Genomic DNA, 19,624 nt, shown 5'->3' with positions numbered 1-19,624 from the left:
ACAGAAAAAGAGAAGATGCGGAAGAAGTCAGAATGAAACAGGAGACAGTGAATAAGACATCTCGACAGAGTAATAGAGATAGGAAAGACTCACACAAAGAGGGGGCATGTTAATTAGGGAGAAGGTTGATAACAAATGTATTAGCAGGCCTCTGAAGGAAGGCCGGGGAGAGGCAAGGAGAGGAAGAGGGGTGAGAGAGATAGGAAAAGGTTAACAGAAAGAGGAAAGAGAGGGGAGGCACTGAAGAAAGAGGCAGAGAGTGACACAGGATAATTATGAATTAGTTGATAAAGAGGTAATAAATGTCCTGCAGGGGAGCAGGAGTGACAGATAGAGGACACAGAGGAGCACTGCAGGAGAAAATGAGGACTGGGATCCTTTTGATAATAAGCACCGACCATCAAATAAGTTATTACCACTCTTATTAATTACACTTGGTCAACAACACTTAAGTAACGATATTATGAAATTATTTTCTCTTGTTGGGATATAAGAAATGTAATGCCTTATGAAATGTTAATGGTAAGACATTCTTGCTAAAAAAGAAGCTAGCTAGCGTCACGTCAACATGGCTACATAAACAGCTAATGTAAAGTGAATATTAAATTCAGTACGGTTGAGTCCAATATTTAGCTTTATTAGAGCTGAAATTTAATTAATTAACAGTCTGGTAACCAGTTAAAATACTCACAAAAAAGTGCTAATTGTTACTACTGTTCTACGCTAGCTAGAATCACAAAACACTGTTTACAGATAGCTGCTGCCTGTTGATAGAAACCAGCTTTCATCAGATCCATGTGAGTATCTTTCTCGCTTTTCTTCTTAGTTCTTTCCCAAACTGAGCCTAGTAAAAAGTAATTGTTCATATAAATTTCCCTTTTTGTCTGGAGAACATCCTCCAAACAGAAATCTATAAGGGCCCTAATTTAGTCACTAAGCCACAAATGTTTCAAATTCTACAATTGATTGTAATTATAAAGAGTGTTACGATGCCGCAGCACTACATCTGCATCATCAGTATCCCTTACAAATAAAGGTGTAAAATGCACATTATAATGCAATTTTAAATTGTAATGATATAGAGAACATGTTTTTCAGCACAATCAATCATAGCGAACAATTCTCCAATTAGTCTTTTAGTAGCAACATGAAACATTTTCTACACACTTACAATAACAGAGATAAGATTGATATTTTCTTTACAGTACGTTTTTGTGCACTTACTGTGGGATGTTAATCAAATATTATGCTTTATTCATTTAAGACATTTCCTTTATTATTATATCTAAATATTAATATTTCTGTTCATTCCCAAACCCCAAACCATTTAACTGCTAATCCCTTTGGCTCTTCCCTTCTCTGGATAGCCCAGGGGACACACAGACATACGCACACACTAAGCTGGTCTTACGGGAACTGGGTCTTCTCCTCCAGGGGAAATAAAAAACATTGAAATGTCTTCATTTCACCGCTTAGCAGTTTAGTTTCTTTAATGCGGTGAAAATAACCAATGGAATTATCATTATGTAGTGTAAGATAATGCATTACCAACTCACCTTGCAAATAATGATACAATGTAACATAATGTAGCTGTTACAGCATCTCACAAATTGTAAGGTTTTGTGTGAGTTTCTTTTCACCATCTTTGGCAGTTCCCATGGACCACCTGTCAATCAAACAGCTTCTGCAATGCACTTTCCAGAGTGCACTTGTCACTCAAAAAGTGTGTGAGACGTCTTCTTCAGTTTTTCTGTCGGTGGCGCTCTTTTGTTTTGTCTGTCCAGCCATGCTGCTCACACTAATTACCCACTTCTTTACCTTAAGACGAACCGAACACACCACTTCCTTAGCTCCACAGGGGTTTTCCATGAAAAAACTCACCTGCATGACACTGAGTGTTTACAGCAGTAAATAATAAAGCTTTGATAAACAGGGAGCCAGTTAGAAAGATGCCATGTCAAAGAAATCAGTAACAGAGCGACTGCAAAAATGCTGCAGATAATTGCCTGAAATTGTGAATTTAATTTTTTGTTATATAATGTCCCCACAGCTGCGAGTTAAAGCGGCGGCCTTTGCAGCGTACAGTGCAAGTTGTGCACAAAAATTAAAACATCAAAATGCTGCGCTAAAACATCTCTTTATAGCAAGTCCCGTGTCAAAAATGTAGGTGTTGTGCTTTGATAAGAGCATCATTAAGAAACGTGTTAGCAAATGTCTTCAGGGTCTCGTGTTAACACTGTAGACCAATTACAGTCAAACACACTCTTTCCTCTTCCTCTCTCTTCTTTCAGTCTCCGCCTTTCCCTCGGTCTCGCTGCCTCTTTCTACCCGGTGTAAATAATGTAATTTGTCACAGACAGGCCTCCATGTAGGAGATGACCTTTCGAAACCTCACAGTAAATTGGCCTTGGCTAGAAAAGCTACGTCATTAGCCCTCTCCGTCTCTGTCTCGCTCTCACTTCCACAATGTCTCCCTGCTTTCTAATGCAGTTTTATTACTTCTGTTTAATTTAAATTCAGCATTTAATCTACTGTCCTGTGAGGCTAACTAGCTCTAGCTGTCCGTCTCTTTATTCAAATCTGAAATGTGCACACACATGTGAAACACACTCAACTGCTTAGTGTTCCCTGTTATGTCGCTCTCTCTTTTGTTTGATATATATGTATTATTATATGTAAGTTCAGTATTTAATGAAACACCCAACTGATCATGATTTTTATTTATCTTTTATTAATTTGTGTATTTCATTATTATGGTCAGTTGTCTGTGAGTGAGTAATAGGCCTACACACCCCTAGTTAACATGATACCTGATGAAAAAAGGAAAATGACCTTTAATATTGTTGAGTCTAATTATTTTCTTTATGTGGAATGAAATGTATAGCACAATGGTCCAGTAATCATTTAAACGTATGGATTTGTACATATACAAAAAAAGCAAATGCACTTGCTACTGTTCTATCCTAACCAGCTAGCTAGAAATCGCAAAATATCGTTAGCTGCTTCAGGTGGGTATCTTTCTCTTTACTGTTACTACTACTACTTTACTGTTTAGCAAAACTGAGCATGGTAAAGGTAATTATTTATGCAAATTGTACCTACAACCTACAAGATTTTTAACCATTAACTTCAAATGTAACAAATGTCTCTATTAGAGAACAACATCCTCCTTTGATGTTTCAAAAACATGGAAAACTGTAAGAGCCTTAATTTAGTACTTTTGTAGTGATGAATTGTTTTAGAATTTGCAGGTACAGATAAAACATTAATTAGATGCCAGCGGGCTGCGTTTGAAATAAACAGGCAAAAAGAAAAAAAATAAGCATAAAGAAAAAGAGATGAAAATAATTTGCTGTGTTGTAGTCTTTACATTTTTTATCTTTACCAGCACCAGAAAAGCAATTGTCAAGGTTTGGATTTTTATCGAAAATTTAAAAAAAAATCACTATACCCAGCTCAACATTGTAGGAACACACAAGAGGTAAATTCCCACTCATTTACGATGTCATGCCAGAATATTTAAATAATTAATGATGGTACCCAACAGGGGCTGTAGTCAGGATTTTTGAAATCCCCCCCCAACGCACCTGCCCCAACCCCGCCGAAAATTCAGACCAGATGCCAATAGAAATAAAATGTTTTGATTAACTGGAACAAGTAGAGTTTGGGGGGCATTGTGATAATAGGTAGTAATCCCAACTTGTAGGCCTAAATTCAGCTTTGAATATGTTAAATCTATACTAGAATCACCCAATTAAAAAGCTACCATGTGTCATTTTTACAGTAATTGTAGACTGTAAACTACCCCCAGGTCGATAAAACAATTCCCAGATATAAATGTGTAGGACATGGCCTCAGTGGTAGCTACGCCTGGCGTACCTATACCCATTTCATTATTTATAAATTATAAAATAATTAATGCAGGTGGAGGACAGGTATGGGTTTACAAAGGTGGACCTGGGCAGGACTCTGCGAGAAACATGTGTTTTCACCATAATGATGTTAGATAAAATTAATCTGCTAAAATATCCAAGTTCTGAAGGCTAAAACATCCCTCTAACAGACAGCTAGACAGATTTCCAATATGTCTGTGTAAAGCAAGAATTAAGTCGGCTTACTGCCTCCTTAAAATACTCACACACACAAACACACATTTATAGAGATATACAGTCACAAAGTAGGTATCAGCAATATCAACTGCCAGCTACAGCAGAGAGAGAACTACTAGAGCACGGGGTTCAAGCCATGATGTGTGTATGTGCGTATTAAAGAAAGAGAGAGAGAGAGTTTGTGTGTGTTATCATTCCTCAGCACCATGCTCCTCTTGGCAGATGGCTCTGCCAACCTCGGGCCATGGGGTGTGTGCGCGCGTGTGTGTGTGTGTATTGTCTTGGTATCTCGGGGGCATGAGGGCAGAAGCTACCTGGTGTTGACTGCCAAGTCTCTCGCTCTCTTGTGCTCTCTCTTTTTCTAAACCCTCCAACACATACACACATAGTCCTTCTGATATGCCTTGCCCAGTCACGACTTTTATTATGTGTTAGGATTTAGTTTTTTTTATAAGGTACAGCAGTTAAAACCATTTTGGAAAGCTTAGTCTTTTTACAAGTAGTGGTAAGAGTAGCATTAGTAGTAATGTGTAAATCTGTTTGCACCCCCCCTCACCCATTTTCGATTTCCAACGGGCAAATACCAAAGAATGCGAAGGTGGCCAGACGTAGCTGCCGGAGTAAATGAAACATGAGCTCCCCACAGAAATTAAACAGAACAATCGCTGGTCAATAACTCACTTATCATACAAAATCACATCATAATCAATGAACATCATTCTGATGACATCTGAATGAGTGTTTCAGACCAATTACTGTACCGCATTAACTAATTTAACTAATTACTAATCAAAATTTCACAACAAATTAAGCAACACAACTTTAAGCAAATACTTGATTAACAAATCAAACTAATTCTTAATTAGTTTAAACAACAAATTAGGGAATATAATTCCAAGCAAGCCCCTCATTAACTAATCTGACCCATTCTTAATTCAGTTCTCAGAGCAAATGAATGTAAATGATCTGAGGCAAATAGTTTACTAATTAATAAAATGTATTACTCAATAAATAAATACAAAAATACACATTTCATATTATCATGCACTTCTTCATGTTGTGCTGCGCAACATTTTACAGCTACTGCATGCAGATCCATATCTGATGGATGTTACACTTTCTGGTAATTTTCACATCAATTCTGTCCCCCTCTCTCTGTTGTGTTTGAGTGTGGTTCAACAACTCTACAACAGCCCTCCCCTTATCTCTCCACTGTGTTTTCTCTGATAAAGAAAAAGAAACCCCAAAGTAATCTTTAAAAAAAAGACATATAAAGGACTCTGGAGCAATAACTACACAGATAAATAGGTGGGAAACTCTGCCAATATTAGAACAGCAGCTACAACAGAAGCTCGGTGATCTGATCCCATGGGGAAGATCCGGTACAGTTATGTACGCTATTGTGCTTTATAGTCTAATTAGTAGTTACAAGGCTTTTAGTCACATCTATTGATTTTTGCACACCATTAACAGAAAATAATATGTCAACACAGTGCAGCAATCTCCATTTCTGCTTATTTGGTAAACTGGCAGCTTTCATTTGCAGCAGCGTTTGATCCGGGGGAACACTCTATCTTCTATTCTATCAGTCTTTTTTAATAAAGATATTGCAGCTCAGAGAGACATACCTCAGTGTGAGCACTTCAGCTGCACTCATGAGTGACTTTTTATTGCACCTCATTGAGCCACTGAGTGCCTGTTGGGTCTTATCATCTGATGTTTGTCATGGTAATTTGCTGTGTGTGAATTGACGTGTTTTTTAAATGATCGTTTCATTGTCTGTGTGACATTTAGTTTAATTTAATTTAAATACATTTTTAAAGATATTACTAAGCAAAATCTACCATTTTCCTGTATGATGAAGAACGTGTGATGGTCCAGCTACAGATTTGACATTTTAAAACTATTAACAATTACTAATCTGGTTTATTTAAAGATTTCATGTAAATCATTATCCAACTCAATAAATAAAGCAGAAGTTTGACTTCTGGGGATTATGGTGTTATAACTAATAGTCGCAATACACTTTACTGAGCCTTGTGGTCTTTTGGCTAATTATCCATGACATGGATTGTGTGCAACAATTAGGGGAGTCTCAAAACTTATTTAGGAAAAGCATTGGCTGTGACATCCTCAGTCAATGCTAGTGTGAATGTCGCTAATAACGAAGTGTTTTCTGAAGCTTTGAAAGACTGCAGATTCTGTCACCATATCCACGTTATGGGGATTTCTGACAGAGCAAAGGCGTTGCAAGTTCCAATCAAGTTCTCTTAGAGATGGTTACCAGAGTTCCTACACCTGCAGACCAAAGTAGGCTGCATTACAGTGGAGCAGGTAAATCCCACCTGCAGCTAAACCAGATCCCAGTCAGTGCCCTTGGCCAGTGATAATTAGATGTCATCATTTATCCAACAAGGGGCTATGTAATGTTTGGCATGGTGAAGTTGATGCTCGGGGAACGTAGCACATAACAGAACATATGCGTTTACTGTGTCCTGCTGAGGTGCAAATTATGGTTGATGAAGCCTCCAAGACTTTCCAAGACTCCAAGAGCAGAATTCAAATCTACCTTGGACGAGACAGAAGGCCGACTGCATGTTTCTGGACATTTCACATTTATTCATTTAGCTGACGCTTTTATCCAAAGCGACTTACAATTGCTTTATATGTCAGAGGTCACACACACCAAAGGCATGTGTCTTATCCACTGCTCCATCCACTCCTCCATCACCAGACACTCAATATGTCTAAAATAGTTTTGTCGTTTATATTGTGTCTTTGTTTATATGCTCAGCTCTGCCACAGACTGAGCCCCAGGCAGAGGTACTGTATAGTATTGTAATAGCTAATGTATCTACTGGATGAATGAGTCTTAAATTTTAGTTAAAACCTTTACTTGGTTTAGGTTAGGGTGCTGTAGCTTAACGTGGTTCGGAAACCTTTTATTTTTTGTAATATTACAGTATGTTGAAAGGCCTACTCAGTTTGACTCGTACTAAGCTTATAGGCTTTGTACATGGAATATGGTGTCATTAAAGTGCTGCAGTTGTGAGGGTGGATTTTTAGTGTGATGTTGAGTTGAATTAGTTCAGGATGGTAACACTTCTTTATATTTATTTCAGTCTCCTTTCATTTATTTTCCTCTGCAACAAAAGAATGATGCCTCTAAAGTTAATAGAGAGCTTCTTCGCTGGATTAGATCTGCCATCCACTTCTAAGGAACAGATGTCCATTTTGAAAGCTTCCATTACTTTTGATGAAGCTGTACAAAACATGCAGAAGAGAAAAGCCCCTGGAGCATATGAGTGTAGTAGTGACTGTGATGAAGAGTTTAATGATTTTCTATGTATAATCACTCATTTTCTCTCATCGATATGGGAGGCGCCAATTTTTCCTTTCCCCCCTTTCTCCTGTGTCAAGAGATATGTCCTTATACAGGCCAACTGTATGTGAACTGAAGGGGGGGGGGGGCTGCTCTCTCCTTACATCTTGGATGGGCAACATTTCACTGATAAAGATAAATGTTCTGCTGAGGATTTTATATCCCATCCAGATGGTTGATATTTTATTTTCTTATAAGACACTTAAGAAACTGAACAGATGGCTTAGCTCTTTATATGGAGCCAATGCAAACACTCCAACTCTCAGCATTAGATAGGGGTCTACATTTATTCACTAATAAAGTTTTAACAGTTGAACCCAATTCAGCAATTTTTATGCATTTATAATATAAAATGACTGTATATTATCACACCAATTGTGTAATGTGATAATATAAGTGGATCATCTACTGAATAATTAGCTCAAAGGCTCCTTAATTAGGATTTCTTAGGATTGAGGCATTTTATTATGCTGGAGCCTATCCCAGCTGGCATCGGGCGAAAGGCGGGGTACACCCTGGACAGGTCGCCAGTCCATCGCAGGGCCACACATAGACGAACAACCACTCACGCTCACACCTAAGGACAATTTAGGTTAACCAAGCCTGCATGTCTTTGGATGGTGGGAGGAAGCCGGAGCACCCGGAGAGAACCCACGCAGACACGGGGAGAACATGCAAACTCCACACAGAAAGGCTGGGGAAACCGGGGTTTGACCTTCTTGCTGTGAGGCAACAGTGCTAACCACTGCACCACCGTGCCGCCCAGCTGACAGGACTGTATCAGTTATTTTACTTCTAGTGTTTCTATAGATATCTTTTGCAAGGTTTCTCTGAGATCCCTAAAAACGTATGATACTAAAAAGACTAAAATCGACTGTCCGCTTCAGTAAGTGATTATTACGTTAAAGATATCTGTAAGAATGCAAGAACTATGTAATCGCACCAGAGCAATTCAGTTGGGAATAGTTCACCTACTTGTGGTATGGTAGACTCTTAATATGTCTCAGATGTGGTACGTGAATGGATTGTTTATGGCCTTGTGTCGTGTTGCGGTGATATTGGATCTAAATACTAAAAGACGAAACTGAGAAAAAAAAATTCAGTTGATTTGGAGATTCAGTCTCGTTATTACCTAGACTAGCTCATTAAAATGTATACACAGTTGGAAAGACACATCTGTATAATATTACATCCTTTGCAGCAAGGGAAAAATTCAGTCCAAGTCTGCAGTGGATCACTGACAAGTACTCAAAATTATTCTTCTGCCCACAATGGAATAAATACTTCTGGAATAAATTAAATCCACATGAAACTGGTGAGTGTGTTTTTTTTTAAAATCTGAAAACTACAGCTGCTCTATTCATTTTTTTATATTATCAATGAATTAAATGAATGGAAAAATGGAAATGGAATGGAAAACTGTGAATCGTAGTGGTAAAGCCACAGAATTGTCACTGGTAGTTTCTATCAGCTCTACGTAGTGTTTCAGCACCTTTCCTTGTTTTGTTTTTACTCCAGCAACTCAATTGTTTTGGTTCAGTCTCACTGTTCTGTCAGCATGGCTGTTTTATGCAGGCCAGCACTAAAAACCCACTGTACACCAAAACAACAGACAGTTAGAGACTTACTGTGGAGCATTTAGCAGCTAAAGAGCTGAATATTTGTTTCATGAGTTGGTGGAGACCAAAACTGAGCTAAGGATAGCGATTGTTGGAATCAAGCACAATTGTTAAACATTCTCTGGCTCCAGCCTCTTAAAAATGTGAAATGTGAGTTTTTCTAAAACATTGGCACAGTGCATCCTCCTATAACCTTTTAATGCTTCTTTTTTCTTTATGCCCATTTTTTATTTAAGCTGTCAAGATTGTTTTTTGTTGAGAATATTTAAATTTATTTGTAGTTGTGTTTGTCTTTGTTCGTTTATGTAGTATTAGAACTTCAAAATAAAAAAGCGCAACAATAAAGTGAAAAGTAAAATTGAAAATTGATTGAATTGGGACTTCAGAACCAGCGACTGCTTCCACGCAGGTGATCTGACTGATTTTCTAAGCTTCTTCACTCTGGTTCACACCTGCTGACAGAGCAGGTTTTTTTTTTTTTACAGCACTGAGAAATAATTGTTCCACCAGCGAGGGATAAAAAGGATTTCTTCCAGATACAAGGCTTCCTTCAGTGTTATCTGCTGTTAGTTTTTGAGCATTTGTTTGTGAATTCTTAGGAGTTTGGGATGAGACACAGCTTCCTTTCACAGCCTCCGAGCTGCCGATGATGTTGGTGTGAAGTATCATCAAGTGGAGCTGGTTTGGCAAGCTGAGGCCCATCACACAGCGAGGATGGAAATGTCTGCGTGATGAATGATTTTGAGCGTATTGAGCTCACACGTGTGACTGAGCTGATTGAGAGCTTGGGAGGATTGACGGGCAGATTGAATACTGGACTGTGAGACTGAACATTGAATGCAGTGACCATGAGTAGACTCTATCACCACTTTTTCCTGCAGATCCACTTGTGAGCTTATCCCCATGTTCAGTTTTTTCATGGTCTGGAAGTAGCATTTTGACTGCAAGATTTTTAGTCCAATTTTTACAACTTCATACAGCATAAAAGTAAAAATCATTCAAACTATTTAAATATCCAGTGAGATCCAGTCATAACAATAATAATAAGAGTTTGCCTGCATAGATGTGAACTTTTAAGCTCCAAAACGCGCAGCTGGAATCTTATAATTCCATGCTGACAATATGTGGAATCAATTCCCTAATTAACTACCTAAATGGTTCAACCAATCACCATCAGTGTCAATTAAAAGTCAAAGCGATCTCCCCCAGATTCCACTGCCGTGATTAGCAGGCTACATGATGGGCAATTACAGTGAGGAATACCCAATATTCAATGCAAGCCCTATTACAATTATACAAAGCCTTCAGATTTCATAGTGAGAGAATGAAACAAGGAGCGAGATGGGAGGAGGAGGAGGAGGGAGAAAGAGCAACAAAGAGGAGAGGAGATGAAAGGGTATTTCTTCAGGAGGAGGAGGAGGAGGAGACCTACAGTGTTGGATTCGTTCAGATTTAACAAAGGCGTGGGGAGCTTCAAGATTGTTTTCTCTCTCGTTTTTTTCCCTTAAAGGGAAAATCCACTGTCAAACAGGAGCTACACATCAATGGCGAGTGACAGACTTTTAACTCCAATCTGACTGATTGTCATGGTTTCTACTGAAGGTGTGTGTCGTCTTTTAAGCCTGTAAAACTCATTGTACAATTTGAGAAAAATAGGTCCATTTGAAAGTAACTCTCTCTCCCCATTGTGGTTTTCTTCCTCCAATGGAGGTGTACTCCTGCTTATAATCTCAGACAGTTGAGTCCATTCTAACGTTTATTAGCACTGAAAAGTCAGCGACATCAAAGTAGCTTTCCAGAGCTGTTGGGAGAAGACTCTGGTTAGGAGCAGCAGCATCATGTGCTGCACTGGCTCCACTCCCAACCAAATACATTTCATTATGTTTTCTTTGGCATGGACCACAGAGGAAAGGTTGAATTTTTTGTATTGTTTCTATTTGACTAGTTTAAGGGTTCAGTGTGCTTGAAATAAACTGGTTCGTACAAGTCGACCATGTTTAAAGGCAAAAGTGCGTATACTCAGAGACACTGCTGTCGAATCCTTCTCTGACTGCATTCTTCCACGATTTCTCTTCAAGAAATCCGTCTTTCACAACTCTTTGTAGTCTCAACACAATGGATTGTACAAATGGGGTTAACAGTGCACACTTTCAGACAGTCGTTCCTCCAAAGCTTTATTTATATATTATTTATATATTAACCGTGATGGAGGTAGTACAAAGACTTGCTTGAGAGAGAAGTTCAAACCCTGCCCACTTTCACCCCTCCACATACCTGCCCAACAGCTGCGTGAAGTGGCTGTCGCAGCCTCCCCAGTGTGATGTATATGACTGTTTTCTAAGGTTATGGTTTGGTTGGGTTTAGGCATAAAAAATACTTGGTTAAGGTTAGTGAAAGAAAGAAAGTTGGCATCATGAAAGAATCCAACGAGAAATCAACAGGAATATCTGTTTTTTGGCTAAACCAGCTAATTAAACACACAACAAATCAAGGTACTTCATCACATTGAAGCAAAGATCCAATATAATATAAAACACTGGCATAATACACCTAGAGATAATGATAAAGAGATAAAAAAGATAGCTACCATGGTATGTACAGTATTGCATATATGGCCCAAACCTACATAAACACGGGCTGTTTTAGGCTTTTGAGCAGGAGCACAGTCTCAAAAGAGCGCAACTGAGTGAACTTGTCAGTGCTCTTTTTCTCTGAGGACATCAAAAGGAAATATTGACTCCAAGCTGGAGTCCAGACTTTGCTTTATTATGCCAGACCATGAAAATGCAATTATAAGTCAAGGAGTGTCTTTTAGTTTCCATTCCCACCTTCCGCTACAGGTAAAGCTCTAATCAGATTTCCACTCATCACCAGCTTTTTTAAACAGCTCTTTCTTACACGTTGCTGTGGTTTTTGTTTTTTTTCTGTACAAGCCCAATTTCCCATCATTACCAACGGACAGCAGTGGCATGATGGAGTGGTGGAGGCAGCGGGGGTTACACGTGTAGACACCCTGAGCTTGCTGTTGAGCCCTGAGCAGCTCCACTCCACCAGCGGGGGGTTAAGTACCTTGCTCCAGGGCCCTTCCACGGTGGCTGCTGAGGGACAGCAGTGTGTGTCGCTTTCCTCGCTCACATTCTCCCCGCTGGAATACGGATTCAAAACAGCAACACGGTTGCCAAGTTATTGTTCTCCCACTATAATACATATTTGAGATGGAGAGGCTGACTGTATATACTCTACTTCCTGCAGTCCTCCTCACTATTTTAGCACTATGTGAAACAGTTCAAAATTATATTCAATACAGTATTTATCCACCAGGTAAATCCTGTGGTGTCGATCATGTCTTTAATATCATTAAACATGGATATGTTATATATTTTATTGTTTTGATCCAGAAGGGCTTGTTGATGATCACCTTATATGAAATTGGTGAATTTAAATTTTGGATATAAGAGCTACATAAATGCAGCCTAAACTGGGAGCTGACCAGTACAACCAGTGTCCAAGCTGACAAGTTGTTCTGAATTTTTATAAAGCTCCTCCATTATTTTCCATATGTTTAATTTCTGTACATATCAATTTTGTAATAAATTCCAAGAAATAGACTTAATTTTGACTTCTTTCGGCTGACAGCCTCTCAGTTGTCTTTTAAACCTCCAACATCTTTTGGCCTCCCGTGTGTTAAAAGCCTTTCTTTCCGACTGTCTGCTGCCTTTCTAATTTAATGGACTGTAATGTAAGGCACTGCAGTATATACTACAGTAAGGATTAGAGCTGCAACTGACAATTATTTTCATTACAGATTATAGCCCGAACCAAGCTGACATTTTGAGGCAGACGTATCTATATTTGGAGTTTAAAAAACATCTGATTACAATATATGGCCCAATATTTTTTTTTCAAATGCGTAACATAAACATAACAATCTTGACACAGGTCCCTTAGTTTTAAAAAAAAAATTGTGATGAAGATATGTACTGAACAGAACATTTTATAGGTGAAAAATCAACAGCTCTCTGGTAGACAAACTATGTAAAGGTGAGACTATTAAATAAATTACATTACCTCAAAGTTACTTATTGGTTGATACACTGATACCGATAAATCTGCAATATATATCACAGCCTGGGCGATTTATCGGCCTAGCTCTAATCTACAGATTAGTTGTTTATTTTTTCTTTTAACAAATTCACTGTTTGGCCCATAAAATATCAGAAAAAAAGGAATGCCATTCACAAGGTGATGCCTTCAAATGTCCTGGTATGTCCAAACGACAGTCTAAAGCCCAAAGATATTCAACTTACTGGGATACTGAAGATTTTGCATTGGCCTGCAAATGACAGCAGCACGCAAGACTGAGCTACAGACCACCACAGCACAATGCTCACCTTTCATGTAGTGAAATTACTCCACATCCCTGTGGGCTGTGGAAGGCCAATCAAGTTTTAGCACTTCAAAACTAAACAGCTCCATTGCTTGACTACAGAGATGCACAATCAACACACATTAAGGCTCCAGTGACATCCCAAAAGCATCACAACCCAACTTCGTCATGCGTCCATGACCAACTCCGGTAAGCAGCACATTGTCCAAAAATGCCTGATTTTTAAGATCTTCACGTTCACACTGCCTGATTTGTCCCTACCGCACCGCTGCTCACCGCGTCACCGCTCTGCCACATAGCCTAACCCGGTGCGGTCTCACATTCAAATCAAACATTCCTTAATGACACAGTAAACGCCGGTGCCGCGCTGCTTGTTGGTGTGTGTGTGTGTGTGTGTGCGTGTGTGCGCAGACTACGTGTGCACGCTGAGCCTCCCGGTTCGTCTCAAGCAACAACGGCAGCTTTACGGTGACAAAGAAAGACCGTTTGGCTCGATCTCTCCGGGACTCACTTTGGCTGCCTCTAAATCTCAAAAAAAAAACAAACAAAAAAAAAACACGCAATGTTGCCTCCAAAGCGGGGATGCCATGTACGTCCACCCCCTTTAACACCTTCCAGAATTAAACACACACATTGAAAACAAACAAACCCACAATGGTAATAAAGCAGGAATAAAAGTGCGCAGGACTTGCCATGGTTGTTCAAGCTCCCAGTCTCTGAAAAAGTCGAATTCAAAGAGATCCATTGCTGCTTCGGCCGCTGCTGCCGCTAAAATCCAAAGCTGGTGCTACGTGGTTCTACATGGGCTACTGATACTGAGTGTGTGAGTGTGTGACAGAGAGAGGGAGAGTAGACACAAGCGGCTGCCGCTGCCAGGAGGCTGCTACGTGGTCGAGGCAAGCTGACAGGCAGGCAGAGGTGGAGAGAGGGAGGGAGGGAGGGAGGGAGGGAGAGGGCGCGCGCGCACTCACGCACACACTGAAGAAGGCTGTGGAAGACAAGCCACACTGACATATTCACTGCAAACATTTCCCTTCATAACAAGTACAGCTATTCATACTTAAGGGGTCATACAAAAATAAATGTGCGCCCCCCCCCACAAAGAAAATTGTGTCACTTAATGTGAAACAGTGACTTTACAGTGTCTTCTAAAAAGTGCACTTGTTGCCTGTACTTGTCAGAGTATTCAGGAAACCACCTTACACTAATGACTATTGCTATATCTGTTATCTGTTTCTTTTTATTCTTTTAGGCTTTCTTTTGGTTGCTTATTTATATACACACTATTATAAAAGCTAAGTTCAACAGTTTGCTGTACACTGCATTTCCTTGTACATTTATCTACAGTGACAATAAAGCATTATCTCACAACAGTGAGAATACCTCTCACATTTTTGTAAATATTTGATTATATCTTTTCATGTGAGTGAACACTGAAGAAATGACACTTTGCAACAATGTAAAGTAGTGAGTGTACAGCTTGTATAACAGTGTAAATTTGCTGTCCCCTCAAAATAACACATCACACAGCCAACGCTGGCAACAAAAGTGAGTCCACCCTTAAGTGAAAATGTTCAAATTGGGCCCAAAGTGTCAGTATTTTGTGTGGCCACCATTATTTTCCAGCACTGCCTTAACCCTCTTGGGCAATAGTTCACCAGAGCTTCACAGGTTGCCGCTGGAGTCCTCTTCCACTTCTCCATGACGACGTCACAGAGCTGGTGGATGTCAGAGATCTTGCGTTCCTCCAACTTCCGACGCCCCACAGATGCTCAATAGGGTGTAGGTCTGGAGACATGCTTGGCCAGTCCATCACCTTTACCCTCAGCGTCTTTAGCGAGGCAGTGGTCGTCTTGGAGGTGTGTTTGGGGTCGTTATGTTGGAATACTGCCCTGCGGCTCAGTCTCTGAAGGGAGGGGATCATGCTCTGCTTCAGTATGTCACAGTACATGTTGGCATTCATGATTCCTTCAATGAACTGTAGCTCCCCAGTGCCGGCAGCACTCATGCAGCCCCAGACCACGACACTCCCACCACCACACTTGTCTTTGTACTCCTCAGCTGGTTGCTGCCACACACGCTTGACACCATCTGAACCAAATAAGTTTATCTTGGTCTCATCAGACCACAGGACATGGTTCCAGTAATCCAGGTCCTTAGTCTGCTTGTCTTCAGAAAACTGTTTGCGGGCTTTCTTGTGCATCATCTTTAGAAGAGGCTTCCTTCTGGGACCACAGCCATGCAGCCCAGTTTGATGCAGTGTGGTGCGTATGGTCTGAGCACTGACCCCCCACCCCTACAACCTCTGCAGCAATGCTGGCAGCACTCATACGCCTGTTTCCCAAAGACAACCTCTGGATATGACGCTGAGCATGCGCACTCAACTTCTTTGGTCAAACATGGTGAGGCGCTCTGAGTGGAACTTGTCCTGTTGAACCGCTGTATGGTCTTGGCCACCGTGCTGCAGCTCAGTTTCAGGGTCTGGGCAATCTTCTTATAGCCTAGGCCATCTTTATGTAGAGCAACCATTCTTTTTTTCAGATCCTTTGCCATTGAACTTCTAGAGACCAGTATGAGGGAGTGTGAGAGCGATAACACCAAATTTAACACACTTGCTCCCCATTCACACCTGAGACCTTGTAACACTAATGAGTCACATGACACCGGGGAGGGAAAATGGCTAATTGGGCCCTGTTTACACTGTTATACAAGCTGTACACTCACTACTTTACATTGTAGCAAAGTGTCATTTCTTCAGTGTTGTCACATGAAAAGATACAAAGAAATAAACAAATGTGAAGGGTGTACTCACTTTTGTGAGATACTGTATCTATCTGACATGCCATTCTCTGACTGTTAAGAGATCATCTCTCACTTACAGTACGTTCTTATGCATCAGAGAATTTCCCATCTAACAGTCCTGAAAGGTGATTTCTGTTCACCTATTCAGACTCTACAAAGTGTGTAAGTGCACTTGCTCACTGAGCTGTGAGGGTTATTTGCTCAGTTACAGGTTCTGTATTCATGTTTGTATGGTGAAGGGCACCGCGCAGGGCTGCATGATCTTTTTTCTGAACCTAATCAAGTACTTTTGGTGCCTAAACCGAACCAAACTCTGACGTTTCACAACATTAACCACTGGTTTTAGTTTGAAAGTCTAACTGGACGTTGGATATTTATTCTTGCTAATTTGACAGTGAAGCCCTACATCTGCAAAACTAAAGCTAAAGGGGTACCCAGGCCATTAAAAAACGACACCAAAGGGACCAAGCGTCCATACGTTAGTGAGAATGTGTACATGTTGTTTCAGGATTTCTTTCGTAAAGAAAAAAGTATGTACAATGTAAGTTTTTTGGAAGAAGCTAGCTCAGCATTCTCAGTTTGGATATCATGGCAGGGGCTGCAAACAGACTGAAGGCCTCAACAGCCTATATAAGAGGCCAAGGAAGCTAAGAAGAGTAACCAAGAGTGACCAAGCAAAAGGCTGCCAGATGTGGCGAGAGCTTTGTGAAATTAAAGGCTGTGAGACAGAAGCTGAGCTGGCAGGCTTTCTGTTGGACTAGTAAGTGATATTGCTATGATTTGTGCTGTCGCACTTCCTTGATGTTTTGCTGTGTTAGCAAAGTTGGTGACTTGCTAGTTTTTGACTGTAAGTAATGTATTCATAACAAATGCAGTTGTACAGCTGTCCTTAGAAAACGGTGAATTAAACTCTGAAATGGTAGGTCTTACATAATTTTGCTTTAAACCAGCAAAGTCTGCAGAGGTCTGTAACCTGCTGTGCGCTCATTCCTTTTGACAGATTATGCTGTTGTTTGTATATCCTCAAGTCTATGTGCTGTCACGTCTTTCCCTTGTAATCTGCCCTCGGTGATTAATTTCTCTGAGCATTTGATTTGTTTTCAGTACATGCACCTGACACTGCTTATCTGTTTAAACCATACTGTCAGTTGAACGGTGAGAATAACTGAGCCTGCACACTGAGGAAAGCTCTTCTGGATTACAAATCAATGATACTGCAAACGTAGAAATGCAAAAAAAAATTAGAAAAAAGACCAGTGTTGCTCCAGTTGGGCAGCGTTGCAACGTTGTCTGTTCAGTCCAGTAAAGTTCAGAAGCTCTACTCCACTGTGTGGTTATTCTCTGCTTTTCCCATTGCTGACTGCTGTGCAGCACCGGGGCTAAATATAGGATTGGATGTCCAAACAACTACTCCTCTGTATCTTCCAAACTTTAGCCTCCTGAACAGCGGCGAGTGAGATCTATGTTTTGCCTCTTCCGTCCATTTGGTATAAAGCGATATGTTAGCGTGTGCAATTTCCTGTTGCTTCCATTACAGGACTCCATGGTTTGCATACAGTTGCCCCTGTAATTTGGTGCCACTAGCGCAAAGTTCAGTGAAATAAGCTAATGCAGAAAGGCATCAAAGCACCAGGCTCGGTCAGGCAAATATTCCCCAAAATATGTTGCACTACACTGTTGTTAATCCAGGTGTCCCTCCCTCAACTGTACTTGTCACCCACTTTTGACCCGACCACATCACCTTTGTTTGGGATCAACTAGATCAAGTAGCAACGTGCTAATAACTGTTCAGCAGCCCATCCTCCTCACTCTCTATCAGACACTTGCTGCAACACATGCCCAGCGGCACGTTGTCCTGTTTACGCCTTGCTATGAATAATGATTGACCAGATGGTTGAACCTTCTCACACAGCATGTGCTGTAGCTGTGGTTCCTTTGTGACATCACTGTCCTCTCCTTTAAAAAGTCCTCCTACGCAAAAGCCTGCGTGTTTTTACTCGTGATGAGAGAACGAGAGAAGTCCAAATGTATCGGAAGTAATATTTGAAGATGTACTGTGTGTGTGTGTGTGTGTGTGTGTCTTTGTTTTGGATGGTGTGCCTCTGTGTGCATGTGTGTGTGTGTGTAAGTATTTTGGTCTGGTCTGGGGCAACATGCCAGCACTGTTCTGCATCACACTACCCCAAGTACAAACAGCAGCCTCACATGAAGAGGAGAGAAGAGAAGAGAGTTAAACATGGTGCATGATGGGAATAAAACACTGCCAGCCATAAGCAGAATTGTCTGAAAGTGCTGTTTCATGACCTTGATCAATTCCAGCCATTTCAACCTCACAAATCAAAATTCCAGACATCTCCAGACCTTAAAAACACCACATCGAAATTCAACCAATTTTCAAGGTCTTAAGCACCTGCGGGAACAGTGGTTGTGTGTGTGTGTGTGTGTGTGTGTGTGTGTGTGTAAGAAAGGCTGTCCAAAACTAGGTCAGACACTGTGAGACAGAGAAAGACTGGAGAGAGGGAGAGGAAAGGATAGAAAGATATGGCAGAATTTTAAAAAGCAATTGTAGGATGACTTGATGGAGAGTCAGATGACAACAAAAAAAAGATAGAGACATTAAGATAAAATGTAATTAAGGGCAAACATACAGAGAGCTACATAAATCCAATTCCAACTCATTACACAGTCTCTGCTGCGACCAGAGTAGCTGTTTGTTTAGAGATTTTTCATTTTCTTCGTTAGTGTCTTTCGCAGTATTGTTAAAGCCACAGCTGTGCCAGTAATTTATATTTAAATGATAACACGAAGAGTTACAGTCTCACACACAGACACAGAGCCCAAAAGAAATACAAACTGATAAAATAGTCAGGAAGTTCTCAGATTTGAGCTCATTATACTTGCTGTGTATCTTGCAGAAGTTGAGAAGTGCATGTCATGAATTTTCAATATGTGCCCTGGCTTTCTCTCGCCCCCACCCCGCTCACTCTAACGTGTTCAAGCAGCAGCGCATCAACACAGTACCACAGCTCCCCCATGTGGCTAACAATAAGTACTGCACTATGAAAGAAAACATGGGCCAAAAATGTTATCGTGATAAAAATTTTCATATCATTCTATATCGATAAATGTCAGATTATTCTTTCTTTCCAGTTTTAAGACTGATTTTTTTGCTCCTGGTGAAAGTTGAAGAAACTAGATGGTTAATTGTGGTTTATGGTCAGAACATGCCAAACACTTGATGCCAAACACTTGATGCCAAACACTGGATCACTGAACAAATCTGGAACATTCAAAACAATTATGATAAAATCTTTTCTCAAAAAAT

At 40.3% G+C, this 19,624-nt stretch overlaps 1 protein-coding gene across 2 annotated transcripts in view; it reads right to left on the bottom strand.

Annotated features, from left to right (window-relative positions):
• The window catches only part of aff2 (AF4/FMR2 family, member 2), a 206,142-nt gene extending 191,763 nt beyond the window's left edge, over window positions 1–14,379 (bottom strand). For both annotated transcript variants that reach the window (XM_046029879.1, XM_046029880.1), the window contains exon 1: window positions 14,190–14,379. In XM_046029879.1, coding sequence (XP_045885835.1) covers window positions 14,190–14,242 — 53 coding nt within the window. In that variant the 5' untranslated portion in view covers window positions 14,243–14,379. The remainder of the gene's footprint in view (window positions 1–14,189) is intronic.
• Between the last annotated feature and the right edge of the window lie 5,245 nt (window positions 14,380–19,624).

Source organism: Micropterus dolomieu, linkage group LG19 (assembly GCF_021292245.1).
Source record: "Micropterus dolomieu isolate WLL.071019.BEF.003 ecotype Adirondacks linkage group LG19, ASM2129224v1, whole genome shotgun sequence".
NCBI lineage: Eukaryota > Metazoa > Chordata > Actinopteri > Centrarchiformes > Centrarchidae > Micropterus > Micropterus dolomieu.
Note: the sequence above shows the minus strand (reverse complement) of the source record. Positions and strands in the feature narration are given on the sequence as shown.